Source organism: Chenopodium album, chromosome 11 (genome assembly GCF_948465745.1).
Source record: "Chenopodium album chromosome 11, dcCheAlbu1.1, whole genome shotgun sequence".
Taxonomy (NCBI): Eukaryota; Viridiplantae; Streptophyta; class Magnoliopsida; order Caryophyllales; family Amaranthaceae; genus Chenopodium; species Chenopodium album.
This window is the reverse complement of record NC_137844.1, coordinates 26,729,117-26,754,759: the sequence shown is the minus strand read 5'-3', so window position 1 is coordinate 26,754,759 and position 25,643 is coordinate 26,729,117. Positions and strand designations below refer to the sequence as shown.

Below are 25,643 nucleotides of genomic sequence, written 5' to 3'. Positions count from 1 at the left end.
TCATAAACACCTTGTGGTCGTTAGTTGGGGAGGCAATGGCCTCGACCCACTTAGACACGTAGTCGACCGCCACAAGGATATATTGATTTCCAAAAGATGAGGGAAATGGCCCCATAAAATCAATACCCCATACATCAAACACCTCCAACTCGAGTATGGGTTGTTGAGGCATTTCATTTCTCTTGGAGATGTTCCCAACTCTTTGACATCAGTCACATGTCTTTACAAAGCCCCATGAGTCCTTAAAGAGATGTGGCCACCATAGACCGCATTGAAGGACCTTAGTGGCGGTCTTAGAGACACCCATATGGCCCCCGCTTGGATCCGAATGGCACATTTTCAAAACACTAGGCACCTCTTCGTTTGGCACATAACGTCTAAGTAAGCCATCGACCCCTCTCTTGTATAAGATGGGATCATCCCACACATAATGCCTTGCCTCTCTCTTGAGCTTCTTTCTTTGGTTCTTAGAAAATGAAGGAGGAAACTCCCCACATGCAAGAAAGTTCACTAAATCGGCAAACCATGGGAGCTCCTTTGCTTCAATAGCATACAAGAAGTCATCAAGCATCCTATCCTCAATTGGAGAACCATCATCATGAGTTTGAGAATCTTCTAAATGAGAGAGATGATCCGCCACAACATTTTCCGCTCCTCTCTTATCCCTAATCTCAATGTCAAAGGTTTGGAGCTCAAGAACCCACCGGATCAACCTTAACTTGGACTCTTTCTTGGCAAAAAGATACTTGAGAGCCGCATGATCCGTGAAGACAATGGTCTTGGAACCCAATAGATAACAACAGAACTTCTCAAAAGCATGAACTATAGCCAAGAATTCCTTCTCCGTTGTAGTGTAATTCCGTTGAGCTCCATTTAGAGTCTAGGACATATAATAGATCACATGAAGTTTCTTGTCCACTCTTTGACCCAAGACACCTCCTATTGCCGAATCACTTGCATCGCACATCAACTTAAATGGTAAATCCCATCTTAGAGCTTGAACAATAGAAGTAGAGATTAGAGCTTTCTTCAACTTATTAAATGCCTCCAAATACCTATCATCAAATACAAACTCGACATCTTTTTGAAGAAGATCATTGAGGGGCTTTGCAATGAGCGAGAAATCCTTGATGAATCTTCTATAAAACCCGGCATGCCCTAAGAAAGATCTCACTCCCTTTACATTCACCGGAGGTGGAAGCTTTTCAATGACTTCAATTTTAGCTTTATCCACCTCTATCCTCTTGTGAGAGATCTTGTGGCCAAGGACTATGCCTTCCTCCACCATGAAGTGACATTTCTCCCAATTCAAGACCAAGTTCATCTTCTCACAGCTTGTAAGACATTTTTCAAGGTTTTCAAGGCATGCCTCAAATGAAACACCTCCTATGGAGAAGTCATCCATAAAAACCTCCATCTCCTCTTCCAACATATCTCCAAATATATCATGCATCTTTGAAATGTCGCGGGAGCATTGCAAAGGCCGAACAACATTCTCTTATAAGCAAATGTACCATATGGACAAGTGAAGGTTGTTTTCTCTTGGTCATCCGGGTGGATAGGGATTTGGAAAAATCCCGAATAACCATCAAGAAAACAATAGAACTTACGCCTTGTTAGTCTCTCAAGCATTTGATCAATAAAAGGAAGGGGGAAATGATCTTTCTTTGTAGATGTGTTTAGACGTCTATAGTCTATACACATCCTCCATCCCGTGACTGTCCTCGTCGAAATGAGCTCACCTTTCTCATTCTCAACAACGGGCATACCTCCCTTCTTTGGGACAACGTGAACGGGAGAGACCCACCTAGAACTAGAAATGGGGAATATGATTCCCGCATCAAAAGTTTGGTGATCTCCTTCTTCACTATCTCTCCCATTTGGGGGTGTAGCTTTCGTTGTCTCTCAATAGAAGGTAAAGCATACTCCTCAAGAGTTATGTGATGTGTACATAAAGCGGGGCTTATACCTTTGAGGTCATCAATGGAATAACCCAAAGCACTTCAGTGCTTTCTCAAAACACCACACAACTTTTGAGCTTGATGCTCACTCAAAGAAAAGCTAACAATCACGGGAAAAGTTGAGTTGGGTCCCAAAAATTCATACCTAAGGTGTGATGGAAGAGGTTTGAGCTCAACCATTAGAACACCTTTACCTTCCTTCGATGTTGCCACTTGCAACGCTTCTTGGCTAGAAATGCTCAAACACATTTGCTCTTCAACATCCTCAATGCCTCCATTTAGCACATCTTTATACCAAGCCATTTCCTTGCTAGGAGTACTTATCTTTTCCTTGTTCAACAAAACATTCTAAAGAGCATCATTAGAAGTGAGCAAGTGCTCGTGCATGGAAGACACAACATGATCAAGAGAATCAATTATCATGCAATTTTCTAAAGAAGAACATGGATACTTCATGCTTTCATTCAAGTCAAATTCAATTACCTCATCTCCTACCTTAAGTGAAATTTTTGCACTCTTAACATCAATCATGGCACCTGAGGTAGCGAGAAAAGGTCTACCAAGAATAATAGGAATGGTAGCATCTTCATCCATTTCAAGAACTACAAAATCCACCGGAATCACAAACTTCCCTACTCTCAAAGGAACATCCTCTACCTTACCCTTAGGAATCTTAATTGACCTATCGACCAATTGCAAGGTAATGTTGGAAGGCAAAAGTTCCCCTAGTTCAAGTCTTTGATAAACCGAACACTAGCTCCTAAGTCACATAAGGCATTATCAATTTGAATCTTGTTAATGGCACAAGGGATATAGAAGTTTCTGGGATCTTTGAGCTTAGGTGGCATCTTGTTCATTATGATTGCACTACAATTCTCGGTTAAGTTCACCTTCTCTACAACATCACAAGTCCTCCTACCACTCAAAATGTCTTTGAGGAATTTTGCGTAGTTGGGCATTTGGGTGACAACTTCGGTAAATGGTAGAGAAAGGTGAAGTTGCTTGAGCATGTCAATGAATATTCCAAATTGTTCATCTAACTTATGTCTCATGAATTTTTGTGGATAAGGAAGCTTGGGTTTCACAATTTCTTTCTCCATTCTCACCTCACTAGGCTTCTCAATCTCAACCTCACTCAAAGATGCACCATCTCTCTCATCTTCAACCAAAACCTCTTTTGTGCCCTCTTTGGTCTCACTCTTCCTAGGCAAACTCTCCCCAAGAACCTTACCACTCCTTGGGACAATAGCATTGACCGGTCTCTTGGGATCTAGGCCTTGGGAAGGTAAGGAAGAAGGACTAGCATGGTCTTTCAAAGCATTAGCAAGTTCAGAAATTTGGTTTTCAAGCATCTTATTATGAGTCATCATTTCATTAAATTTCTTATCACTTACGGCCATGTAAGTGTTCAACAACTTTTTTTGATTCTCAATAATTTCCTCCAAATTAGACCTAGAGGAAGAGGATTGTGAATGGGAATTATCACCTTGAGTCTTTGGAGCGAATCCGGGTGGAGGGCCTCGTTGAACATTGTTTTGAAAATTGCTCCTACCTTGATTGCTCCAATTACCCTTATTTTGATTTTGACCATAACCTTGATTATAGTTACCACTACCTTGATTATGGTTTCCATAACCTTGGTTTTGATTACCATAATTTTGGTTTTGATTTTGGCTACTATAACCTTGATTGTTATAGTTACCTCGAGAACCTTGGTTCCTTTGGTTCCTATAACCACCACCTTGGTTGTAGTTGTCAAAATTTCCATGATTGTTGTAATTCCTATTCCATTGACCTCTTTGATTCTCAAACCTAGAATCATTATTATTTGACACATAGTTCACATGCTCATACACATTTCCATCTTGATCATCACAAGCATCCATACATGCATGAGGGCAACTAGAAACATCATGATCGTACCACCCACAATCATCACAAAACAAGCATCCACTAGGCATGTTATTAGAAGAGGGAGGGGTTGAGAATTAGAAGACATACCTCTCCCCTTAGATTGGGAGGGAAGACTTGAAACTTGGTAGGTAGCACTTTCCAACTTTGCCTTGATAGCGGACATCTCCTTCCCCAAGTTTGTCATTTGTGAGGATAGATTGTTGATTGCATTTAGATGATCAACCGAGTACACCGAAGAGCTACTCTTGCTAGTTGACTCTCTTTCTCCATCTTGCCAATCTCTATAATACCTCACTACGTCTTCAATTATGTCCACCACTTCCTCTTCCGTTTTGTTCATGATAGGACCTCCGGCTCCTCCATCTAAACATGATTTTCCTTGAGGGCTAAGGCCTCCATAGAAGATTTGAATAATTTGATAGGTTGGAATTCCGTGATGAGGACACTCTCTTTGATACTCTTTGTATCTCTCCCATGCTTCATAGAGACTCTTACTTGGCTTTTGTTTGAAACCTTGAATCAAAGCTCTAGCCTCCGCCGTTTTCTTTTACGGATAGAAACGGGATAGAAACTCCTTGGTCACTTCATCCCATGTCCTTAGAGAATTCGACTTGACCTCCTTGTCTAGCCATTCCAAAGCGCGCCTTATGAGAGAAAAGGGAAAGAGCTTGAGGCGGATGAATTCTTGGGAAATTCCGTTCACCTTGATAGTATTGCAATATTTTTCGAATTCCTTGAGATGATTTAGTGGGCTTTCATGCTTGGCCCCACTAAATTGTCGCCTCTCTATCATAGTGACCATTGCCGGTCTTATTTCAAAATCATATGCCGGTGTTGTAGGTGGAGCAATCCCACTCTCAAATCTATATGCACCGGGAATCCCCAATTCCTTCAATGCCACTCTCGGATTTTCTCCCATTCTTGCTTGTTCCTCTTGTTGTGGTTCTTCTTCACTTGAAATGCTAGGGCTCAAAGATCGTCTAGCACCCCTCAACCTTGCAGTAGTTCTCTCAATTTTCGGATCAAATGGCACTAGTGAATGACCACGTGCTCTATGCATAAAATCTCAAAAGAAATGGTTAGTAGCACGGCTACAAGTGTAGCCTAAAAGAAAATCTTCTTGTATTTTCAATTAAAGGTAAAACAGACTCAACAACTATAACAAAGAACCAATATCACTCCCCGGAAATGGCGCCAATTTTGACAAGAGGAAAATGTAGGTCGTTATCTACCTCTCCCTAGAGCCAAACCTAATTTGTAAACACTCGACCAACCTGATACAAGTATATGGTAAGTCAAGGGTCGAACCCAAAGGAATGAGTAGGAACGATGCTATAGCCTATGTCAATCTAATTCGAATAATATAAATGGTTGTGGTTGGTAACTAATATGTCAAGAAACTAGACAATCGAAGAATTCAATATGCTAAACACTAGGGATATAGGTTCCACATGCAAGCTCAATGATTATGCTAATTTATAGATCACTCAATCGATTCAACATCACAAGGGACAAACAATAGTTGCAATCAAAGGAATCCAAAAGCTATCTCCTATAAGCCAAGCTAGGGTTCACTATGAATGGCTAACAAGGAAAATCACAATCAAATTCAATCAATTAAAGCAATTCTCAAATCAAGGGTTCATGTCATTGAAATTTGCAATGCAATCTAGATTAATCTTATAGGTTAATCACTCCTAGTTTAATTAATCACATGCACAACTATGTCAACCAATTTAATTGCAACAATCCAATCAATTTAGTATCATCAACTAGCAAAAACCATCAATCAAGCATGCTTCCCCTTCTCCCTAGCAACTAATCTACACTAATCATGGTGAAATTAAGGAACGAAACAAATTCAATCAAATTCATATTCATTTAAAGCTTAATCAAAAGAAAATCAATCAATCAACAAATTCTAGAGCAAGGAATGTAATCTCAATCAAAATTCAATAAACTAGAAAGAATTGCATTAAAAGTAAATCAAAGGAAAGAAATCTTACAAACTTTCATTGAATTGAAGAAGGAATTTCAAGATCCAATTGAAATCTAAGATCAAATTCAAGTACAAACAAGTAAATCTTAAGCTTCTCTCTCTACTTTCTCTCTCTACTATTTTTGGAAAATTATTTCTAAAGTACAAAAGTTCAGTCGTCCTAAAAAAAAGAAAGTCAAAAGCTATAAATAGAAAAATCGAGCGAAGGAGGCTGCACAGGGCCGTGCGCACGCACCCACCAACCGCGCGCGCGCACAGCTGGGTCTGCGCGCACGCACCCCTGTGCCGCGTGAGTGCACCCCTGTGTGGTGCACGAGGCCTTGGCTCCTTCGCTTTGCTTGATTAAACTCCGCGCTCCCGAGCATCCCCAACATCAGTGCACTCGATATGATGCGCGCGAGCAAGGCAGTCCCAAAATGAGCAAATTGACTTGATTATTCACCTACAAAACACAAATAAAACAACGAGAGAAAGCATAACAAAATAAAACTAAAACTAAAACTATGAATTATCAACTAAAAATATGAAAAACTTGTAAAAACTAATCGAAAACCAAAGTGAATTATAAAAATGGAAAATCAAATAAAACTAAGAAAATTATATGAAAATGATGAAAGAAAATAAAGAAAATGAACTTAAATCTTATTCTTTTGAGCGCCATAAACGACGCTCATCACTTTAGTTATAGGCAAAAAGGCCCTTGAAAATCTACCCATAAACTTCTTGTAATCGCTAGTCGATTCATTCTTCTTGGCGCCAACATCTTATTCGAATTGAACTCTAACTGCACAAAGACCGCTCCTTTATAACTTTGGGCTTGATATTGTATTCAGCGTTCACTTGAGATGATGGTCAATTCAACACTAAATTGTCTGATACTTAAACATTCTACATTTGGTCAATAAATTAATCTCCCCTAAACTTGTTAAAGTCAACACGAGTCAACAAAATTTAACTTTTGGGTGTAACAAATGCCTCCCCTAATTTGTATGCTTGATGACATTTTGAAATTATACAAAGTAATAACTCTAAGTAATTTTAAGAAGTATTGAGTCAATTAAATGATACGATTAATAAGACAACATTCAAGGTATTTCATTAAAATATAGAAATATATACGCACAAAAGAAAGGAACACTTCAAGAAAATATATCTCTTGATAGTGAGTGTTCTATACAAAATATAAGGCCTAAGTATTTCAGAAATATATTTATTGTGTGGCCAATTAAAATTCGTCGTCACTAGAGATGTCATTGATAGTCTTCTTAAACCTTGGGCTACCTAGATAGCTTTCAAACACATCGTCTCTAGGCTCGACCAACAACTAGTTGAATTGGTTGTTGAAGTTAATCTCATAGTCCCAACACTGACAAGCACATTTGCACTGGAGGGTGTGGATTCCCTTGTTTGATCCTCGAGTTGCCTTGACTCGATCATAGTCACTAACATATTGGTATCACTTTAATTTCCTTCCCCCTTCCCATCCCTTTTTTAATTCTATTATCTTTACCCCGTAAAAATCAAACACCTCCTAAGTCTTAAAATATCCTAGGTGTGTAGATGCCAACTAGTTTAATTTGTTAATGTATTATTAGTGATACCTAAGATTTTATAAGGATCAAATCTCATCTCTATTTTTACTTATTGTGACTTTGTCTAAAAAAAACACCCTTATATTATTATAACACTTGCCACAATAGATACAATAATAATCTATATCTATATTATTTACTAAAGTAATCACCAAAATATCCCAAGATTACAAGTATCAACTTTTCATAAAATATTTTTCCGCCCAAAAACTTAAAAGTTTTTTTTTTTTTTTGTGTATTTTTTTTTGTTGGTAATTTTGTTTTATTTAAAAAAACTTAAAGTTATTGTTATCTCATTATTTAAGATCCCATATTCAATTTGACTGAATAAAAGACGAAAGGTGTGTTAATTTTGATACTAATTAAATCATGCATCATACTCTAAAAAAAATCATCAAACAAAATTAATTTTCTATATTATGCATAAAGATAATTGAACCATATATTAAATGAAAAATTCGAGCATAACGCGGGCATTAACTAGTAATAAAAAAAAAGGGAGTATTAAAATTTATGAACAAATTTAATATGAAAAAAGAGAGAGAGAGAGAGAGAGAGAGAGGTGTAAAGAGAGCTACATCTACAAGGACATTAGGGTATGTTCTGTTTAACTTATTTTCACTTATTTCAGGTGTAATAAGTTCAGATAAGTTCAGTAAAGATTTAATAAGTTCTAATAAGGGTTATCCAAATATAAATTACAACTAAAATAACTTTTAATAAGGTATAATAAGTTCAGATCATTGAAAATCAGGTCAATATAATACACCCTTAATGTAGAAGGGATTCGATTCTAGGTCTTAAATACCACTACACCCCCAAAACTTACCTTTTTTTAAAAAAAAAATCAATTAAGGTAGTTGAAGATAATACTAACAAAAGTACTAACAAGATAATACTAATTGCACTTCACTAGATTGACAACATGGAAGATGATAAAATAGCCAACTAATAACCAGCAATCACGCACACAAACATCCAACTTCCCACTTCATTCCTCCCCTTCACCCATCATTACAATTAGTTAACCGGTTTAAAAACCCAAACATCAACCCCATTATCAAAAGTTAACTCATCCACGTCTACTCCCATTTTCGTTATTAAACAACCCTAGATTATGACATTATACGGCATATTATTATTATTATTATTATTATTATTAAAAATAAAAACCAATAATTAATAAAAATGCTTAACATTTTAAGACCAATTCATCGTATAACGCGGCGAATAATTCTCCAGATTCTCTCTCCTCTCTCCTCTCTCAAACCCCTCTTCCCTCTTTCTTCATCTCCTACCCCTTCGCTCAACTCCTTCAATTTTAGTGAGAGAAAAACGCAGAATCAAATTCTTAGAGCATATCATTACATTAATTAATTTAATTTAATTACAATTAATAAGAGTAAAAAAAAAAAAATAGTTTGTGGGTTGGGGTTATATGGGGAATGGAACATTGGTGGATGGGGTTCGTCGATGGTTTTCTCGTCGAGGAGGTGTTGTTGCTAATAATAGTTATAAATTAGATGAGTCAATTAATAATAATAATAATAATAGTAGTAGCAGTAGACAGGTGTCTGTGATTTCCGAATTCAGCGGCAATCAGATTAATAATCATTCTTCATCAAAACAACAAGGAGAAGAACAAGAGCTTAATATTGAATTTGACTTTGATCTTTCTGGGTTGAAACCTATCAAAGTTCCTAAACGTGCTCCTACTTCTCGTTTTCCTCTTCCAATGGATCCTCACAAGAAGGTTTATTCCTTTTTTTTTTTTTTTTTTTTTTTTTTTTTTTTTTGGTTGATTTGATTGAGGTGATTGGTATTGTTGGTGAATTGGGTTTGTGTTAGATTTGTAAATTATTTGCAAGTTTGGTTGTATTTGTGGTTTTTTTGTTTATTTTGTTTGGTTTCATGATTTGATTTTGTTCTCCCCATATGATGAGAATGTGGGAATTTATGTTAATTTTTTGTTTTAATGGAAATTGTGATCTGCATTGCATTGGTTGTCTGTGTTGTATTATGGTTCTTAATTTTAGTAATTTAAAGATATTTTATGTCGAATTGAAGTTTTCTTCTTAAGGAAAAATGTTGGCATATTATCAAGTTGTCACCTTTTCTTCTCTTGGGGATTGGGGTGAATTTTAATTTTTTTTAAAAATATTTATTTATACTGTATGAGAAGTTTGTGGCAATCGAAGAGTTGTATGTAAGCAACAATACTCGTGCATTTGTGATTGTGAAGGGGATCGTTTAGCCTTACCCCTATAATGATACTTCATGATAAATAAGAAGTAAATAACTTCTAATTCAGGCATGGTGTTTAGTCCATTGTAATTTTTAGTTGAAAAGTTGCTGATTAGAGGCCCTTTGGATATCTATTTTAATTTGTAATGAATTAATCTTTATTGGCAAAAAGCCCCAGAATTGAAGTTTATTGTTTTTTCTATATAGTACCTTTGTTATCTATTATATATATGTAGTACTCTCTAACAAAGTGGTTCAACAGATTATTAAATTATGTGTAGTGTACATTTTCATTGTTTTTGGAAGTAAGCAAAAAGCTTGGGGATACTTTTTTAAATGCAATTTTAAGATGAGGTGGCTTGATTTTTACATCAGTTTAATAGATTGAAAATTCTATGAGTCAAAGATGTGATACTCAAGGAGAATGCTGCTTTTAAAAATAAACTAATGAAGAAGTAATAATGAATTAGGCAACCTAATGCACAACACGGCAAGGCTTAGAGGGGGACAAAATCAAATTGGAAGAGAGAACATCCTTTTGTACAAACTGTACCCCAAACTGACACAGAAGAACAAGTAAATGATTCTAAGGTGCTTGACAGAAGCATTGTCTGAGAAACTTGGTGAAATTGACTTCATTTAGTATCTTCTACCACAGTAGGACATATTAGCAAATCATATGGCAGAGCTTGGCCTTTTATTTTACCTATTTAAACTTCTAAATTCTAACTAAATTTCTTCTTTATCAGGTACAAATTAAAAGTTTCAATTTTACTTTCACTGATGAAGAGGACTTTGTATAGTATAGACACTTTTGAGCCATATTTGTTGCCCTTTGTTCACTAGATTAGTATTTTATTTCATTCTAATGACAATATTTTAATTCTAATTATTCGACCTTCACTTTCTATAGTATGTGCATGTTTATCTGTGCTTTAAGTTAAAGTGATGATTTTTAAAGTCATTTATGAAGTACAGGGTTGTTATTGTGGACTATGAAATTGTGATGAACATATATGTTTTAGTAGGGAAATTTGGTCATGATACATGCCACTTTTAATTCTTCCATGCATATATGATTGATTTTGATCTCCCTCTCTTTTTCTCTTATCCCAATACAACAAAAGTGTTAAGTGTCTTTCAGAATCAGCCTTTTCAATAAGTTTCGGCTGTTTAGGCCTTAGGGGTAGGGATATGTATATCTGAACCTTTCATACCTTTTCTTGGTGGACTGTAAATTTGGTGAAATTTTTTCTCTTTTTCTTTTATAGTCTTAATTTTTGTTTTTAATTCCCTAAAATGAGTGATACTTCAAGCTTTGGGAGTCATTAAATAGAATAATATGCTTTGTTAAGTTGGGAATGGGTCTGCAGTATGGACTATGAAGAAAATCTACAATATATCATTGCTGTTTTAGGTAATGTTATGTTATCTTTGAGATGTTTAAAAAGATGAAGTATTACATTTTTTTGGATGGACAGAGGTTTTTATAGATCTAGCATTTCATCTGGTGCTATTTCTCTTCATGTCTCTAAAATGTGCTCTTGTTTGTTGTTTAGAGTGCACTGGAAAATGATTTCTTCACAGAGTATGGAGAGGCAAGCCGTTACCAAGTTCAAGAAATTATTGGGAAAGGAAGTTATGGTATTGTTGGTTCAGCTGTTGATACTCATACAGGAGAAAAAGTAGCTATTAAGAAGATCAATGATGTCTTTGAGCATGTTTCTGATGCCACCAGGATACTGAGGGAAATCAAGCTCCTACGGCTGCTTCGTCATCCAGATGTTGTAGAAATAAAGCACATTATGCTCCCCCCTTCTCGAAGAGAATTTAAAGATATCTATGTAGTTTTCGAGCTGATGGAATCTGATTTGCACCAAGTAATAAAAGCAAATGATGATTTAACTCCTGAACACTACCAATTTTTCTTGTATCAGCTTCTACGAGGATTGAAATATGTACATACAGGTTAAATTTGTAGATTTTACTCATGAGATCAGGCCTTGTTTTTGTTGCCTTGACAACTGATGATCAGATTTTCTCTTCTTATGCAGCAAATGTTTTCCATCGAGATTTGAAGCCTAAAAACATCCTTGCTAATGCGGACTGCAAGCTTAAAATATGTGACTTTGGGCTTGCTCGTGTGTCATTTAATGATGCCCCATCAGCTATCTTTTGGACGGTATCTGACTGAACAAACTTGTCCAAGTTAACCCCAGCCTAAATTTACTCCCACATCTTTTGCAATTGCTCCCTTGCTAATAATGTTTATATATTATATGAAGGACTATGTTGCAACTAGATGGTATCGTGCTCCAGAACTCTGTGGCTCTTTTTTCTCTAAGGCAAGTATTCATTTTTGAAGCTTATAGCTGATGCTTCTTGTTATTTCTTCACCATTCAACCCAGGAGATGATCGCACTATGAAGTAGTGTTCTAGTGGTTGCTCAATTTTGTTTTGTTTTAACTTTTGCTCCTAGTTTTACTAGATAGTCGAGATTGAATTTGTATTAATTGTTTCAAATACGGCTCCTGAAATCCATTCATAACAAGTGAAGCCAACTTTGGTGGGTGTCTTCCCAAAATTATCCTAATACCCATATTCTGTTAAGCAGGTTAAAGGTCCACGTGGTACATAGTACATTATCAATGGATTTCTTTTTATTTTGTTTTGGTTTTTCACCTACCCTAGTTAAATCAAGGGTTGAGATTGTTAAAAATAGAATAGTTTTAGTTGGGACTATTTGTTAATTTTTCCTTTAGCTATTAGTTTCCTCCTAAAAGCTTATAGTTGGGACTTGGGACTATACGGTAATCTATCCTTTAGCTAATTAGTTTCCCTCTAAAATCTTTTTGCCTAAATTTAAACATATCCATATGTCTTCCTACATCCTGAAACAGCTTAATGCTAATTAGTATTACCCAGCACATTTCAACGAACAGCAAACACTAACAACAGCTCAAGCTTAGTTATAAATAGCTAATATATTAGCTCATACAATTGACGGACTTCTGGCAGCTTTAAGTTGTTTGCAAAATTCTCCTTAAATATGTTATAGAGTTGAATAGAATGAAACGTATAAGAAAAGAAACTCCTGTAAGCTATAGCCAAACCTCTTTTGAGCTGTAAAAATCTGTAAGGACCTTTATATGGAGGGTAATTGTATAGCCTGCTATTCCCTATGCAGCAGTACAAGACAGTTATTGAGATGTTTGATTTTATTCATTGGACTCCAAAGTAGAAAAATTGCCGATAAATACTCTTTCAATTTTATCAAATTGGACTTCAAAGTAGAAAAATTGCCTATAAATACTCTTTCAATTTTATTGAATTGGACATTGTATAGGCAACATTTTATTTTTTTTATTTATTTTTTTTTTATGGTAATTCATAACTGTAAAGCTGTCACCGTTATTCTTAATTACTGTTTTGTCCATTGTGTCATTAATGTTATATACATTTTACTGGGCTGTATTATATGCTTACATTGCACTACTTGAATGTAATGTTATCTGTCTATCTATTCAACTGTGCAGTATACACCAGCAATTGATATCTGGAGCATAGGATGTATATTTGCAGAAATGCTAACTGGAAAACCGTTATTTCCTGGAAAAAATGTGGTTCATCAGTTGGACCTTATGACAGATCTTATGGGCACTCCACCCCCTGAAGCCATTTCAAGGGTTAGTTCTTGTACTAGTGTGTTATTTTTGCGTTTTAGTTTATCAAAGGTTAAAGAGTTGAATTGGATTTGCAGCTGAACAAACTTACATGCATAATGCCTGTTATCAAAATGCCATGCCTCTATAATGAAAGCTTCATTTGTTGTCTTATTTTATTTTATTTATTCTTTTGAATTCATGTTCTTGTTCTGATGGCTTATTCTTTCTGTTATTAGATAAGAAATGAGAAGGCCAGAAGATATTTAAGTAGCATGAGGAAAAAGCCACCAATCCCATTCTCACAAAAGTTTCCTAATGTAGATCCATTGGCTCTTCGCCTTTTAGAGCGTCTTCTTGCATTTGATCCCAAAGATCGACCATCTGCTGCAGAAGTATGCAATCTGAACTTTGGGCCTTTGGCTGCTTTCTGATTGTAAGCATATCATCATCAGGTCATTTGATTGAACGATTGGTTAATTGTGAGAATTTCTTGTTATTTGTGTTTGCAGGCATTAACTGATCCATACTTTTATGGATTGTCAAGTGCAGATCGTGAACCTTGCACTACTCCCATTTCAAAACTGGAATTTGAATTTGAACGGAGGAAACTGGCAAAAGATGACGTTAGAGAGCTAATTTATAGAGAGGTATAGCTTGTAAAATTGGTAATTCTGAAATATAGTACTAGAAAATGGTTAAAGTTGATAGTAACTGCGACAAAAAAACTTCCATGAAGTAAACAGATATTGGAGTACCATCCCCAGATGCTTCAAGAATATCTTCGTGGTGGCCAGGATCAGACTAGCTTCATGTACCCCAGGTAGGCTTGCTTTTTTCTTTTTTAAAAAAAAAAAAATTTGGGTATTGTTTCTTGTCTTCAGAAATCATAAGTTCTATCTATTTGTATTATTGTTCTAGATCTTTACTGTTGGTGACATATGACTGCTTTTATTTCTACTCAAAAGTTATCTGCTATTGATGTATCTTGTACTCATCATAAATTTCTTCACTATTCATCAATAATGGTTGCGGCTTTTTGCTGAGACGATATATGTATTTTATACAGAGTGGAATCGAGCAAAATAGTCCATTGTTACTCAAAGTTTATTAAATCCACCAACATGCTTTTGTTGAAACTTGAAACTATATATTGATAGAAACTTGTGTGCTATTTGGTGTAAATATGCCAGCTTGCTGATTTCATAATAATCCTTTACTTTTTTTGGGGACAGGTCTGTTATTGTGGTCAATTTGATGATTGTCATTAAATTTGTATGGACGTGGAATGGATATTTACTTCTCATTATTGAATTCAAAATAATGTGCTGGATCAGGCTGGAAATGAAGCCAATTTCAGATTCTTGAACTCTATTTATCTCTTCTAAACTAGAAGACAGTTGGAGAAACTAAGCCCTCCACCTACTCTCGTTTATATTACGCCCTCTCCTAACTTTCTCTCCAACAATGTTAAGAGAAACTTCTGAAATAATACGCTATTACAAGGATTATTAGAGTTGTTTTTATGTATATGAAATGTGACTCAGCCATGCCTGTTTTTCTTCCTCTACCTCTCCTTCCCATTCTGTTTGTATGGAAGAAAATAACGAAGACCAAACTAATTCTGTTTGATTCGTTTATTCTTTGAGGAGCCTGTTAGTCTCACTAATTCATAGGGATTTACCCAACCTCAGTTTTCTTTTTCTTGATCATTGTTTCTGAAGCTCCTTTTATGTTTCTACAATCTTTGAAATCTAAGCAATCCATCATATGACTGTTGATTGTAAGAAAAATACTGTTGAGTATGCATCTTGTGTATACTCAACTTTATGCCAAACTGCTTGAGCCTTGTAAATTAGTTTCTGAAAGAAGTGTTTAAAAGCTTGCTCTAAGAGTGTCAGATTAATGAATGTTCATTGTGAATTCTGTGAGCCAATTCTAGCATTTGACTGTGTCCAATTCTAGTGTTTGAGAAACTAGGCTTTCTTTCCCACCCGGCATTCTCATGCTAGTCTTAATTCCATATGCATTATTCTTTACTATAATATGATAAATTAAGATGTGAAGCAACCCAGGCACAGCTACTTGCTTTTAGGGCACAAGCCAATGGTCACTCGATTGTAATCTGGACATGGATTTTACCAACTGGATGATTTGGGTCTCTTCATTTTACACCTGTAAGAACTAATAATCCTTGTGAAAGCAAATAAACTTCATTCTTTTGGAATCACGTTGGCACTATATTACTTTCTGCCTAATGCAATCCAGTATTTTATAGGCACCATAGTACTATTAACAACTAATTTGACAGCTTACCTTTACCTGCTACTAGTTAACAGCTACATGTTACCTAACTGCTAAAAGTTACGCTACTGCTAATTTTGTTGAACTAAACAGGATTCTTTGTCCTAGGCTCCTTCCATTAATTTCTTTGGCATCTAAAATTCTTGTGATTGCAGTTGTGAAGGATTTTAGTTACTTCTAGATAAGGTTTTTGAATGGTTATGTGCTAGAGTAATTTTCTATGTATCATGTTGGCATTATGCCTCGGACTTTTTGTTGGATGGTCTCACCTGGTTTCTAGTGTGATTGGTGATGTGCTATGATTTCTACTTTAAGGGAAATATACCTATCTTTCTGTCTTTTTTATTTTTTATATTTTTTATTTACTCTGGTAGCATAAAATATTCTGTTAAACCATGGACTGGTATCCTGGTCAGTGTGTATTATATAGGCTTCCATTTTATATGTGATGATTAATTTTTTATTTCTGGTTGTCATGGCTTTGTTAAACTAAGAACATAATTGTTCTTCAGTTTTCTCCTAGTTTCAATATACATATCAATGAAACTTGTTTGGTTTTTGACTGAGGTCTTTTACTTCAAATGACATTCATGCTTACCTTAATTTCTTTGCTCCTTTCCTTTTGACTTCATACTTTGAATTCGTTACGGAAAAATGTATGAAAATGGATATTGGATGCATCTATAATGTTGGTAATTTAATGTGGAGTATCGACTGAAATGTCTCTCTTTTGGTGTCCTAGCAGTTCTTTTTAGAAATTTTTTTATTTATTTATTGAGGGTGTGGGAGTGAGGGAAGGCGATTTCTGTCTTCATCTTAATGAATCAATAAAATTATAAATTCTGGGTTCGTAGGTAATTCTAGATATTTGTACCAGGTTTTGTTCATGCCGTGTATTTTTGGATCTCACACGTACTGTTGCTACCAAGTTATTGAACTCCTGTAATTGCTTTTCTCTTGCGCAGTGGAGTTGATCGATTCAAGAGACAGTTCGCTCATCTCGAGGAACATTTAGGTAAAGGTGAAAAAAGCACACCACTCTCAAGGCAGCATGCTTCCTTGCCTAGGTAAATCTGTTTGTATCTCTGATACTGATTTTATATAGTGGCTCTCAGGACTTGGTTGCCCAGTAATTTTTGCCTGGCAGTTAGCTTTGCAAAAGAAACAAATAATGTGAGCGCCACCGTGAGTGATAATACCATTGGCTTTGTTGCCTACTCGCCTTTATGGCTCCATCCATCTCTTTTCTCACCTCCCTACAAAAGAAAACGAATATTGAAATATAAAGATCTATACTTTTCCAAAAACCTAAGGCTATAGGCACCACACTATACCCATAGTGTTGACATCTCATATGATGTATGTAAAATCACATTTTGCAAGTATTCCTATTCCCCACACTGCCACACACACACACACACACACACACACAAATCATGATTCAACAATTAGGTTGTAATTGATAGTGATGTTATTTGTCACCAAAGAGATAAAGTACACCCTCCGTTCCTTTTTATTCTCTACATTTTGACGTTTGATGTTCAACTTTTCATATGAGATCAAAACTATATCATATGAGATCTTGTTAGATTTGGCTTGAGACTTATTTTCCAAATATCAACTTTTAAAATTACAAATATCATATTGAATATATATACTAGGTTTAAGATATGCATTGGAGACCTTGAAATTCGAAATTTAAAGAATAAAAAGAAATGGAGGGAATACTTAATATGAAATAAAAGTATAATACAACTTTCCTTACATTGAATTCAATTTCATAGATTTAATTAAATTCAATGCCCAACTATTTAAGTTCCAAATAGATCAATTCAATACCTATATTCCAATTAAAAAAAGGAAAAATTATTCACCTTACTTGCAACAACCCATAGAATTGCCCTGTTCAAAAATTCATTATACGAAGTATAAATGGTATGCTATTCACAGTTATAATTGGAATTTTCTATCTTCCCTCTACTGATATTATTTATGTATGTTTCCATCTTTCTAGGGAGCGAGTTCCTGCACCTAAAACTGATGCAAATGAAAACAATGACATGGAAAGTCGAGCAGTTGCTCGTACTGCTCTTGAAAGCCCTCCCGAGTCAAACGCCGAAGGATCAGAAAATGAAGTGCCTCAAAATGGTCAAAATAAAGGCAATTATAGCGCTCGGAGCTTGTTGAAGAGTGCCAGTATCAGTGGTTCCAAATGTATAGGGGTGCAATCCAGCAAAGACCCTGAGGTATAATATCTCATCCTCAATTCTGTGGATTGTCTGCTTGTTTTTCCAGATTTGTTGACATGTAACAAGCCAAAAATAATGAAACGGATATAAAATTATGTTGATGCAACTATAAAACCATGGTGGTGTTATGTAATGTGTTTGTTGCAAAGCCGCTAGTGAAGATTTTTTTTTCCTGGACTCTACCATGTATTCACAACTTCTCCAATTTCAGGAAGAACCAATTGCAGAGAATGAGGAGGCAGTTGATGAACTTACAAAAAAGGCTACAGCCCTCGCAACCTGATTATCTGAGATAGTTGTGGATACTGGGGTTAGATGTCTTATCTGCATTCCTCGCGATTTCAAATGAAACACATCTGGAACATCATCCACAAATATTTACAGAAAATTTTGGGCCTTTTCGTGTTCTCGATAGACATCAAAGATTAGATTTCCTGTTGTCACTCGTTCGCCAATTGTTGTCTTAAAATTCATCGTATGCAACGAAATAGAGGGAAGGGTGGGGGATATGGTTTGCCCTCCATTTAAGTTTGAGACTGATTTTGCAATTCAATTTTTTAATATCCTTTTGGAGCTTAAAAAAGCATGTATACCTTTTCTTGGCCTTTAAGACGTCGTAATTTATGAAGAAAAAGTTTTCCATGCTCTCACTGCTTACATATTTGTTATTGCCATTATAAGCAGCTCTTTGATGATTGTAGTTGTAATCTGAGTTTTTTTTATACCTAGTAATTAGTGAGTAATCTCTTTTTTTTTTTTTTTTTGTAATGTATTTACTTTAATCTTTTGAGGGGAGACATAACTTTCACTTAAAAGATTGTATACGTAATTTTTTTTTCTCAATTGAAAAGGTACACGTACTAGTAATCTCTCTATCTCAGAGAAGACTACTAGAATCTAAAAGCCTCCCTCTATCTAAAAAACATAAAGACCTATGCTAAAAAACAAGCTTCTTAAAGAAGCTAAACAAAACTTCCTCTAAGAAGCTAACACGTATAGCTTCTCATAAAAGCTAAAGCAAACAACCGACGACATTCATGAAGCAGTGAGGTGGCAAAGAAATCAGTGTCGATCTTAGCTATGATCTGGCGTTGAAACACTAGAACGTCGGTGAGGATGATCAAGAGCGTAGGCAACTAGAAGCGGAGGGGCAAGCAGCTAGCAGAAAAGAAAACAAGGCGAAGACACCGAGACTAAGAAATTCTAGAGGAAGCTACAACAACAATTGAAAGGAAGTAGAAAAGAAAACCCATCCCACCTCCCAAAACCTCAATTAGACAAAGATGGGAAAGATTTCACATCAAAAGACTTGCTATCAAAACTAGAAAACAATACCATGAGATTGTATATGTGAATTGTGAAAGATGATAGGTCAAAAGTTGTAAAAAAAAGGATAATATTTTCAAAATAACATTACTTTGAGGTAAATTTGGTACTGCTTTCCATAATTTTAAATGTAAATTGCTTTCTGAATGATAAAGAGATTTGGAAGAACTATGGTTTAGGTTAGATGAATTGACTTTGTAGTTGAATCATCAGTGGTGCCATAAGCACTCTACAACCGACGCTAATTTTTCTGACAATGGCGTCAATAAACGCTTAGGGTTTATCAAAACTATATTGATAAATCTAAGAATACCTCAAATTGCAAGCTAATTGTTAAATTAGTTTTTCATGCTACTTGAGATTTCAAATTAATTCTCTTTGTAGCTAATTTTAACCTTAGGGGCCACCTGGATTGAGGGTAATAGCCCATAATATTTTTTGGGTTAATTGTTATGGGTTTTTATGTGTACCTGGAATGAGGGTAATTTTTTAGGCCCGTAATTTATTCCCCCAAAACAGGAATAAAACATTACACTGTCCCCAGCGTAATATTTTATAGGTTAAAATATCAGCCCAAAAATTACATCCTGCTCTCCTCTCTTCGACGACCTTCGTACTTGCCTATGGAAGCAACCTAGTTGTGGTGGCAGCCGACTGAAGTTTTCTCTCTCCTCCTCCCTCCTTCAAACAAATTGACAGAAAAATTGGATTTGAATTTGGTTCCCTCTTTGTAAATTGCCCCAAATTGAAGTTGAATTTGAAGGTTAACCATTATATTTTTGTTTTTTAATCCGTGGATTTTTAAGATTATGAATCCTTAATTGATGTTTGTGATTTAATCTATGATTTGTTATTTAATTTTTGTGATAATTTTTTATTGTATCTTTTTGTGATTTAACCATTCTATTTTCGATTTTTTCATTTTTATTTTTGTGATTAAATTTAGCCATAATTTATGAAATTGAACTAATATTACTTCAGTTTGTGCGATTTTTGTGATTTCATTAAGTCGTAACTTATGAAATTGAGCTAATTATTTACTTCAATTTGTGTGATTTTTGTGATAATATGAAGTAGTTGCCTTGAATTTAATATAGCCAAACTTGGTAATGGATTGAAATTTATTAACCCATTAAAACTTCCAAACCTGATTAATATCAGCTTTTGAAAAATTTATTAACCCATATATCTTTCCCCCCTAATAGTTAGTGCGTTATAATCTACCCATACTCATGACTTGTAATCCATGCGACCCCTTAATGGTTAGCTACTAACTTTTTATTTAATGAGCCCTACTTTTTTAATTAGTTTTTAAAATTAAATTTTGTAGTATTACTATCAATCTCCCATCTTTTTGAATTATTTTTTTTTCACAAACAAATTTGTTTTGCCTAGCTTATTATTTTTTTTAGCATTAACAGTCAAGCTGGTAGCCAGAAATTTTTGAAGATTGCAAGCAAATCCCTACCTACAACTATTAGAGTCACTCTAGACCTATCTCTATATTTTTATAATGAGTAGTGCTGTTCCACAAGGAAAATTAAGATTATTTGAAGTTTTAACTAGTTTTAATTTTGTTGTGAAGTTTTTTAAGGGGGGTTTTAAAATTTGGATTCTAATAGCAAATAGTGAAAAATCATGAAGGAGAATCAATATAAGAAAAAAAAATTAGGGATGTGGCTACTAGCATTCTTTAACTCTCACACATAGTTAAAATTTAGAGGGGAATACTCGCTCTAAGGCACATTGGAATGTCTTACAAAGGGTAAGTATTCTACATATTTTATTAACGCGCCCCTTAATTGGAGAAATCCTAAATAAATTTCTCCTTTAGGCCCCGCCTGGATCGAGGAAAAATGGGGTGTAAAAATTAAAGGGTAAATAATTACGGGCTTGTATTCTTGCCTGGCCTGGATTGAGTTTAATCTTTTGGGCCCGGAAAAACTACCTCTCAAATGAGGGTAATATATTACCCAAGCCTCCCATAGAGTAACAATTATCAGGCTAAAAAATTATGTCTAACCTAGTGGTTTACAACCATACATGTGTTTTTTCATCTTCCTATATTATCTTTTTTCTTCCTTTCTCGGCCATTAAATTGTAATTTGAGTTCTACATTATTTTTAGATCTAGTATGGATTATGATATTTTTTTTTCTTCAATAATTTTTTAATATCGATTTTTATTTATTATATATTTACTTCAATTTTTTTTTTCAATTGTATACTACTTAACCTTAATTTTTTCAAACATTTTTGTTTGATTTTCCAAAGGATCCGATTCATTTTTTTTATTTTTTATTTTTTTGACGAGAATTTTACTGTGACTTTTTAGATTATTATGTATTACTCCGTGTTACCTTAAATTTAATTATCTAAGTTTTTTAAAAAGTATTTTTCATGTGATTTTGTTGATAAAATGGGTGAAAATAAAAAAAAAAAAGTGGGATGTTTGTCTTGACTAGGTGTAGGCGTCGTTTGAAGCTTGCCTACATAAGCATTTTGTGAATATGTTTGGCACTCATAGGAAGTGGGAATTGACATATACGATTAGGGGCACGATTAGGGACAAAAAAAAGTAGGGAGTCGCCAACAAGTTTTTAAGGAACTTGTAAACCGTTCACGGATCATTTAAGACAACTACGATAAGAGACAACGATAGGAAACAACGATTGACCCATGAAGGTTACATCCCATTCATAATCCATGAGATTACTGTTGGGGTTTGGTGAGTCCGACTCACCGCGGAAACAAACCCAAAAACAAGACCATACTCGCAATAAATAAAACCATAAACATAATTAATTTAATGACAAGATTAAGATAATAATTATACCTTTGACGCGTGCTTCGCCTGACCTCGAGGGGCTCTTACTTTGAAAGCTAGCCTCGAAATTACGACGACCTCCAACGGAAGTCCACCCACTACTCGAACACCGACAAGGGTCCAATGCCTTGGAGTCAGCAAGGCTCGACCTAAACCCGAGTAATTGAGTTCAAAGGTTTTCACAATGGTGATGCCTTTTTCAACTCTTGAGTTCAAAGATTTTCACTACTAGTGATGCCTTTTTCAACTCTTACTCAAGTGCTTTTCCCAATACCCCAACTTGGGTATTTATAGGGAAATGCATGAGTGTGAAAAGCTCTCCCATCAATGTGGGAGAATTTGATTTTCTCATTTTATTTTAAAGCTAAAATAAAATTAATAATTAAACTAGTAATAAATCAACAAGTGGCAAGCATACAAGGAGGAGTAGGAGAGGACCATTTAGAGGAGGGGGGGGGGGGACCAAACTTGCCCCCCACTCTAGCTCCCATAACCGGCCACCTCCCTTTCTATTCCTCCAATTGAGTTCGGCAACATGGCAGCTCACTTGGGTACCCATGGTTGCCTTGTAGGCTGCCATGGTGCGGTTGTGAGGCTTCGGCCCACCTCACTTGCGCCCAAAACCATGGGCTGCTAGCTGCCACGGCCTAGCAAGCTACGCACCAAGTGTGCGGGCTGCTAGCTGCCGTATTCTAGCATGCCCCGCACTTGGTGCGGGCTGCAAGCATTTGCCGCGGCCCTAACACTCGGTTTTTCGATGCTGGGGGTATTTTGGTCATTGTTAATTTATTATTATTTTCACGTCTCGTCTTTTACTATTTTCGACTCGACTTCCGACGCTCGGTTTCGGTGCTCCAAGCTCGAATTTCCGACGTCCAAATATTAATTACTCGGTCGACTTATTAATTAATTCCTAATTAATTCATCGCTTCGGCTCGTTAGTTGCTTGGGTGTGACCCGAAAGGTTCAGTCAAGATTAAGCTTTAATATTAATTATGCATTAATATTACTGATCGGAAGCGGCCTCCACCCAGGCATTCAGATCACTTGACCTTACCGATAAATTAGCTTTCTAATAATTCCGAACCCCTTATCGGAATAATACACTTGTTTGAAGGGCACTATCCCTTTCAATTACTAACTCCATATGGTTCGGAACTACGAAAGGAGAATCGGGGATGATCATACGGAGTGAGTGATGGAGTCACATTCGCCCGTATTGGCCTTTACTCGATTCTTATAGCGAAAAGTATTTCCTGCGATCTCAAAGGAATACAAACAAGAGTTCTAGGCTAAATTGGTTGAATGTTAATGCAACACATAATTCTAAAATACTATGATCACTTTGAAGGATTTATGTCTTCGTCATGTGCAATTACTAGATATAAATGGATTAAATTATGGAGATAATTAAGTTCGTACATTTGGGTCGTTGTTATATCATAGATAGAGGTACTAACGATCTTTGGGCTAGTAAAATAGGCCAAAGACTAGTTGGACAGATTCTATTCTCTCCCTGATTTTGCCAGTCAAATTGCTTCATGGAGATCACGCTTCAAAGGTATTATTATGTGTCTTGTATGTTATACATGCGATCTTGGGATAGGTGCTTTATGAATATGATTCATGTTTTTCCACATTGTAGTACCTATAAACTCCTATAGTGGTATCAGTTAGCCTCTTGCATGAACACGCTTGATGATAATAATACGATTATTTGAAGTCCATGTTCTTAATTTTATAATCAATTAAGAGGGAGAAAATACTTTAAATATGGTTCAATTATTATATTTAATGTGATTAAACTTTTGGAATTAATTAAATGGGATTTAATCATGCTCAAATAGCCATGAAGAAGACCGAATTTTAGCCCTAAATTGTTCGAAAATTTTGAACACCTTAACCCTAATTTCGGATTTTCAAAAATTCATAGCCCTAAAATATGATTTGATTTTGTGCTTGATTTTTTATTTAATTCGAATTGTTTCAATTTTAATCGGATTGATTTATGCATAAAAATGTTTTGTGTATGATCATCGATTTAATTTTAAAAGTAGGAATTAAATTGGGATTAATTTTATGATGAACCCTAATTTTAATATTGAATGGTAATTTAATTTAAATTTTTGGACTGATATAACTTAATTTTAATACATGTTATTTTAAATAAATTAAAACCAATTTTTTTTTTTTAAATTTTAAGGTCGACAGCCGCGGCTGGGTGGCGCAGCCACGATGGCTGCCGACCAAGCGGTCAGTCCAGAGGGAGGGAGAGAGGGCAGGTGGTCCGGCAAGTGGCTGGACAGTAGTGTGCAAGAGTTGCACAACTGCTGTCACAGCCACACTAGGGTTGCTGCTGTTGCCTTTGCGTGGCAATGGCTGCTAATCGCAGCCAGCCACCGTGGCTAGCCTAGGCTGGCCGCGCACGGTGGCTTGCAGCCATTGTAAGGCTGTTGCTCTTTGCGGCAGTGGCTTCTTTTAATGGCAGCCAGCCACCGTGGCTAGCTTCGGCTAACCAACCACGGTGGCCGGCGTGGGTGGCGCACGATTTTTAAAAAGAAAAAATATTTTTTTTATTTTAAAATATTTCAAGATAAATACAATTTTTTTGGGATAATAAATACAATTTATTTTGGGATAAAATTAGCTGATTTGAGATAAAATCTTTTGTTTTAGGATAAAATCAAATATTTCAAAAGTTGACTTAATTTGATATTATCCATATTTAAGTTGATAATATTGGTGATGATCCATAATTAATGTGTTTAATTTTGGATAAGATTTGTTAGGATACTCTGAGCATATTCCAAAAGGATAATAATTGATTTAAATAATATGATTATCCCATAATTAGATTAGGATATAATTGATTCTAAAATTATTTGATTGGCTAGTAATTAGGATAGAATCTCCTAAATTTTTTAGGATAATCATGGAAGATTAAATATAATTTATCTTTCTAGATTAAAATATGATTTGATTCTATCTCATGCTTAAATTAAAATATATGATATTTTATAATTGGTCATGAATAATATACGATATTATCTAATTATGATTTAAAATGTGAGATATTTTAGGAAATGCGTTGACTTAATTATGAACATTCGATGTTGTAGTTTAGACAAGCATGTTGAGTGATTTATTATATGTCATTTTATATAATATATGATATTATGTTGCTATATATAGACTAGTATGGCCCATAGTATCTAAATACGATATGCGCATCGTGATGTATTTTTGTAATCTAAATACGGTCTGGGAACCGTCAAGTATTTTTGTAACATTTATTTAAAGTAAATAGATTAGTTATTCAAATAGTTTAGGCCAAATGAAGGCCCAAAGGAGCAAGGTGGATGGAGATCCATGATGGTTCAAGTGGGAGCATTTTCATTTCTAGTTTTCTTAGGACTAAGGGATACTATGTCATGCTTTATTTTATGCATTAGTAAATTATGCATGTTAGATTTTATTTATGTTGATTGATGATGCACTAGAGTTCACTAAATAATCACAACATAATAAATCTAGGTCCCAAAAATATTGAGATTGCTTTTCCAAT

At 35.2% G+C, this 25,643-nt stretch overlaps 1 protein-coding gene and 1 non-coding gene across 2 annotated transcripts; both read left to right on the top strand.

Annotated features, from left to right (window-relative positions):
- Positions 1 to 4,303: 4,303 nt before the first annotated feature.
- On the top strand, positions 4,304 to 4,409 carry LOC145569570 (small nucleolar RNA R71). Its single transcript, XR_014096162.1, has one exon. It is a non-coding gene; the product is annotated as a small nucleolar RNA R71 (small nucleolar RNA).
- Positions 4,410 to 8,579: 4,170 nt separating this feature from the next.
- LOC145567504 (mitogen-activated protein kinase 9-like) lies at positions 8,580 to 18,583 on the top strand. Its single transcript, XM_081626797.1, has 11 exons — positions 8,580 to 9,219; positions 11,270 to 11,678; positions 11,765 to 11,892; positions 11,996 to 12,055; positions 13,248 to 13,397; positions 13,613 to 13,768; positions 13,886 to 14,023; positions 14,120 to 14,196; positions 16,643 to 16,744; positions 17,692 to 17,923; positions 18,138 to 18,583. The coding sequence occupies exons 1-11, from the start codon at positions 8,905 to 8,907 to the stop codon at positions 18,207 to 18,209; spliced, it is 1,839 nt and encodes a 612-aa protein (XP_081482923.1). The 5' UTR covers positions 8,580 to 8,904; the 3' UTR covers positions 18,210 to 18,583.
- Positions 18,584 to 25,643: the final 7,060 nt, after the last annotated feature.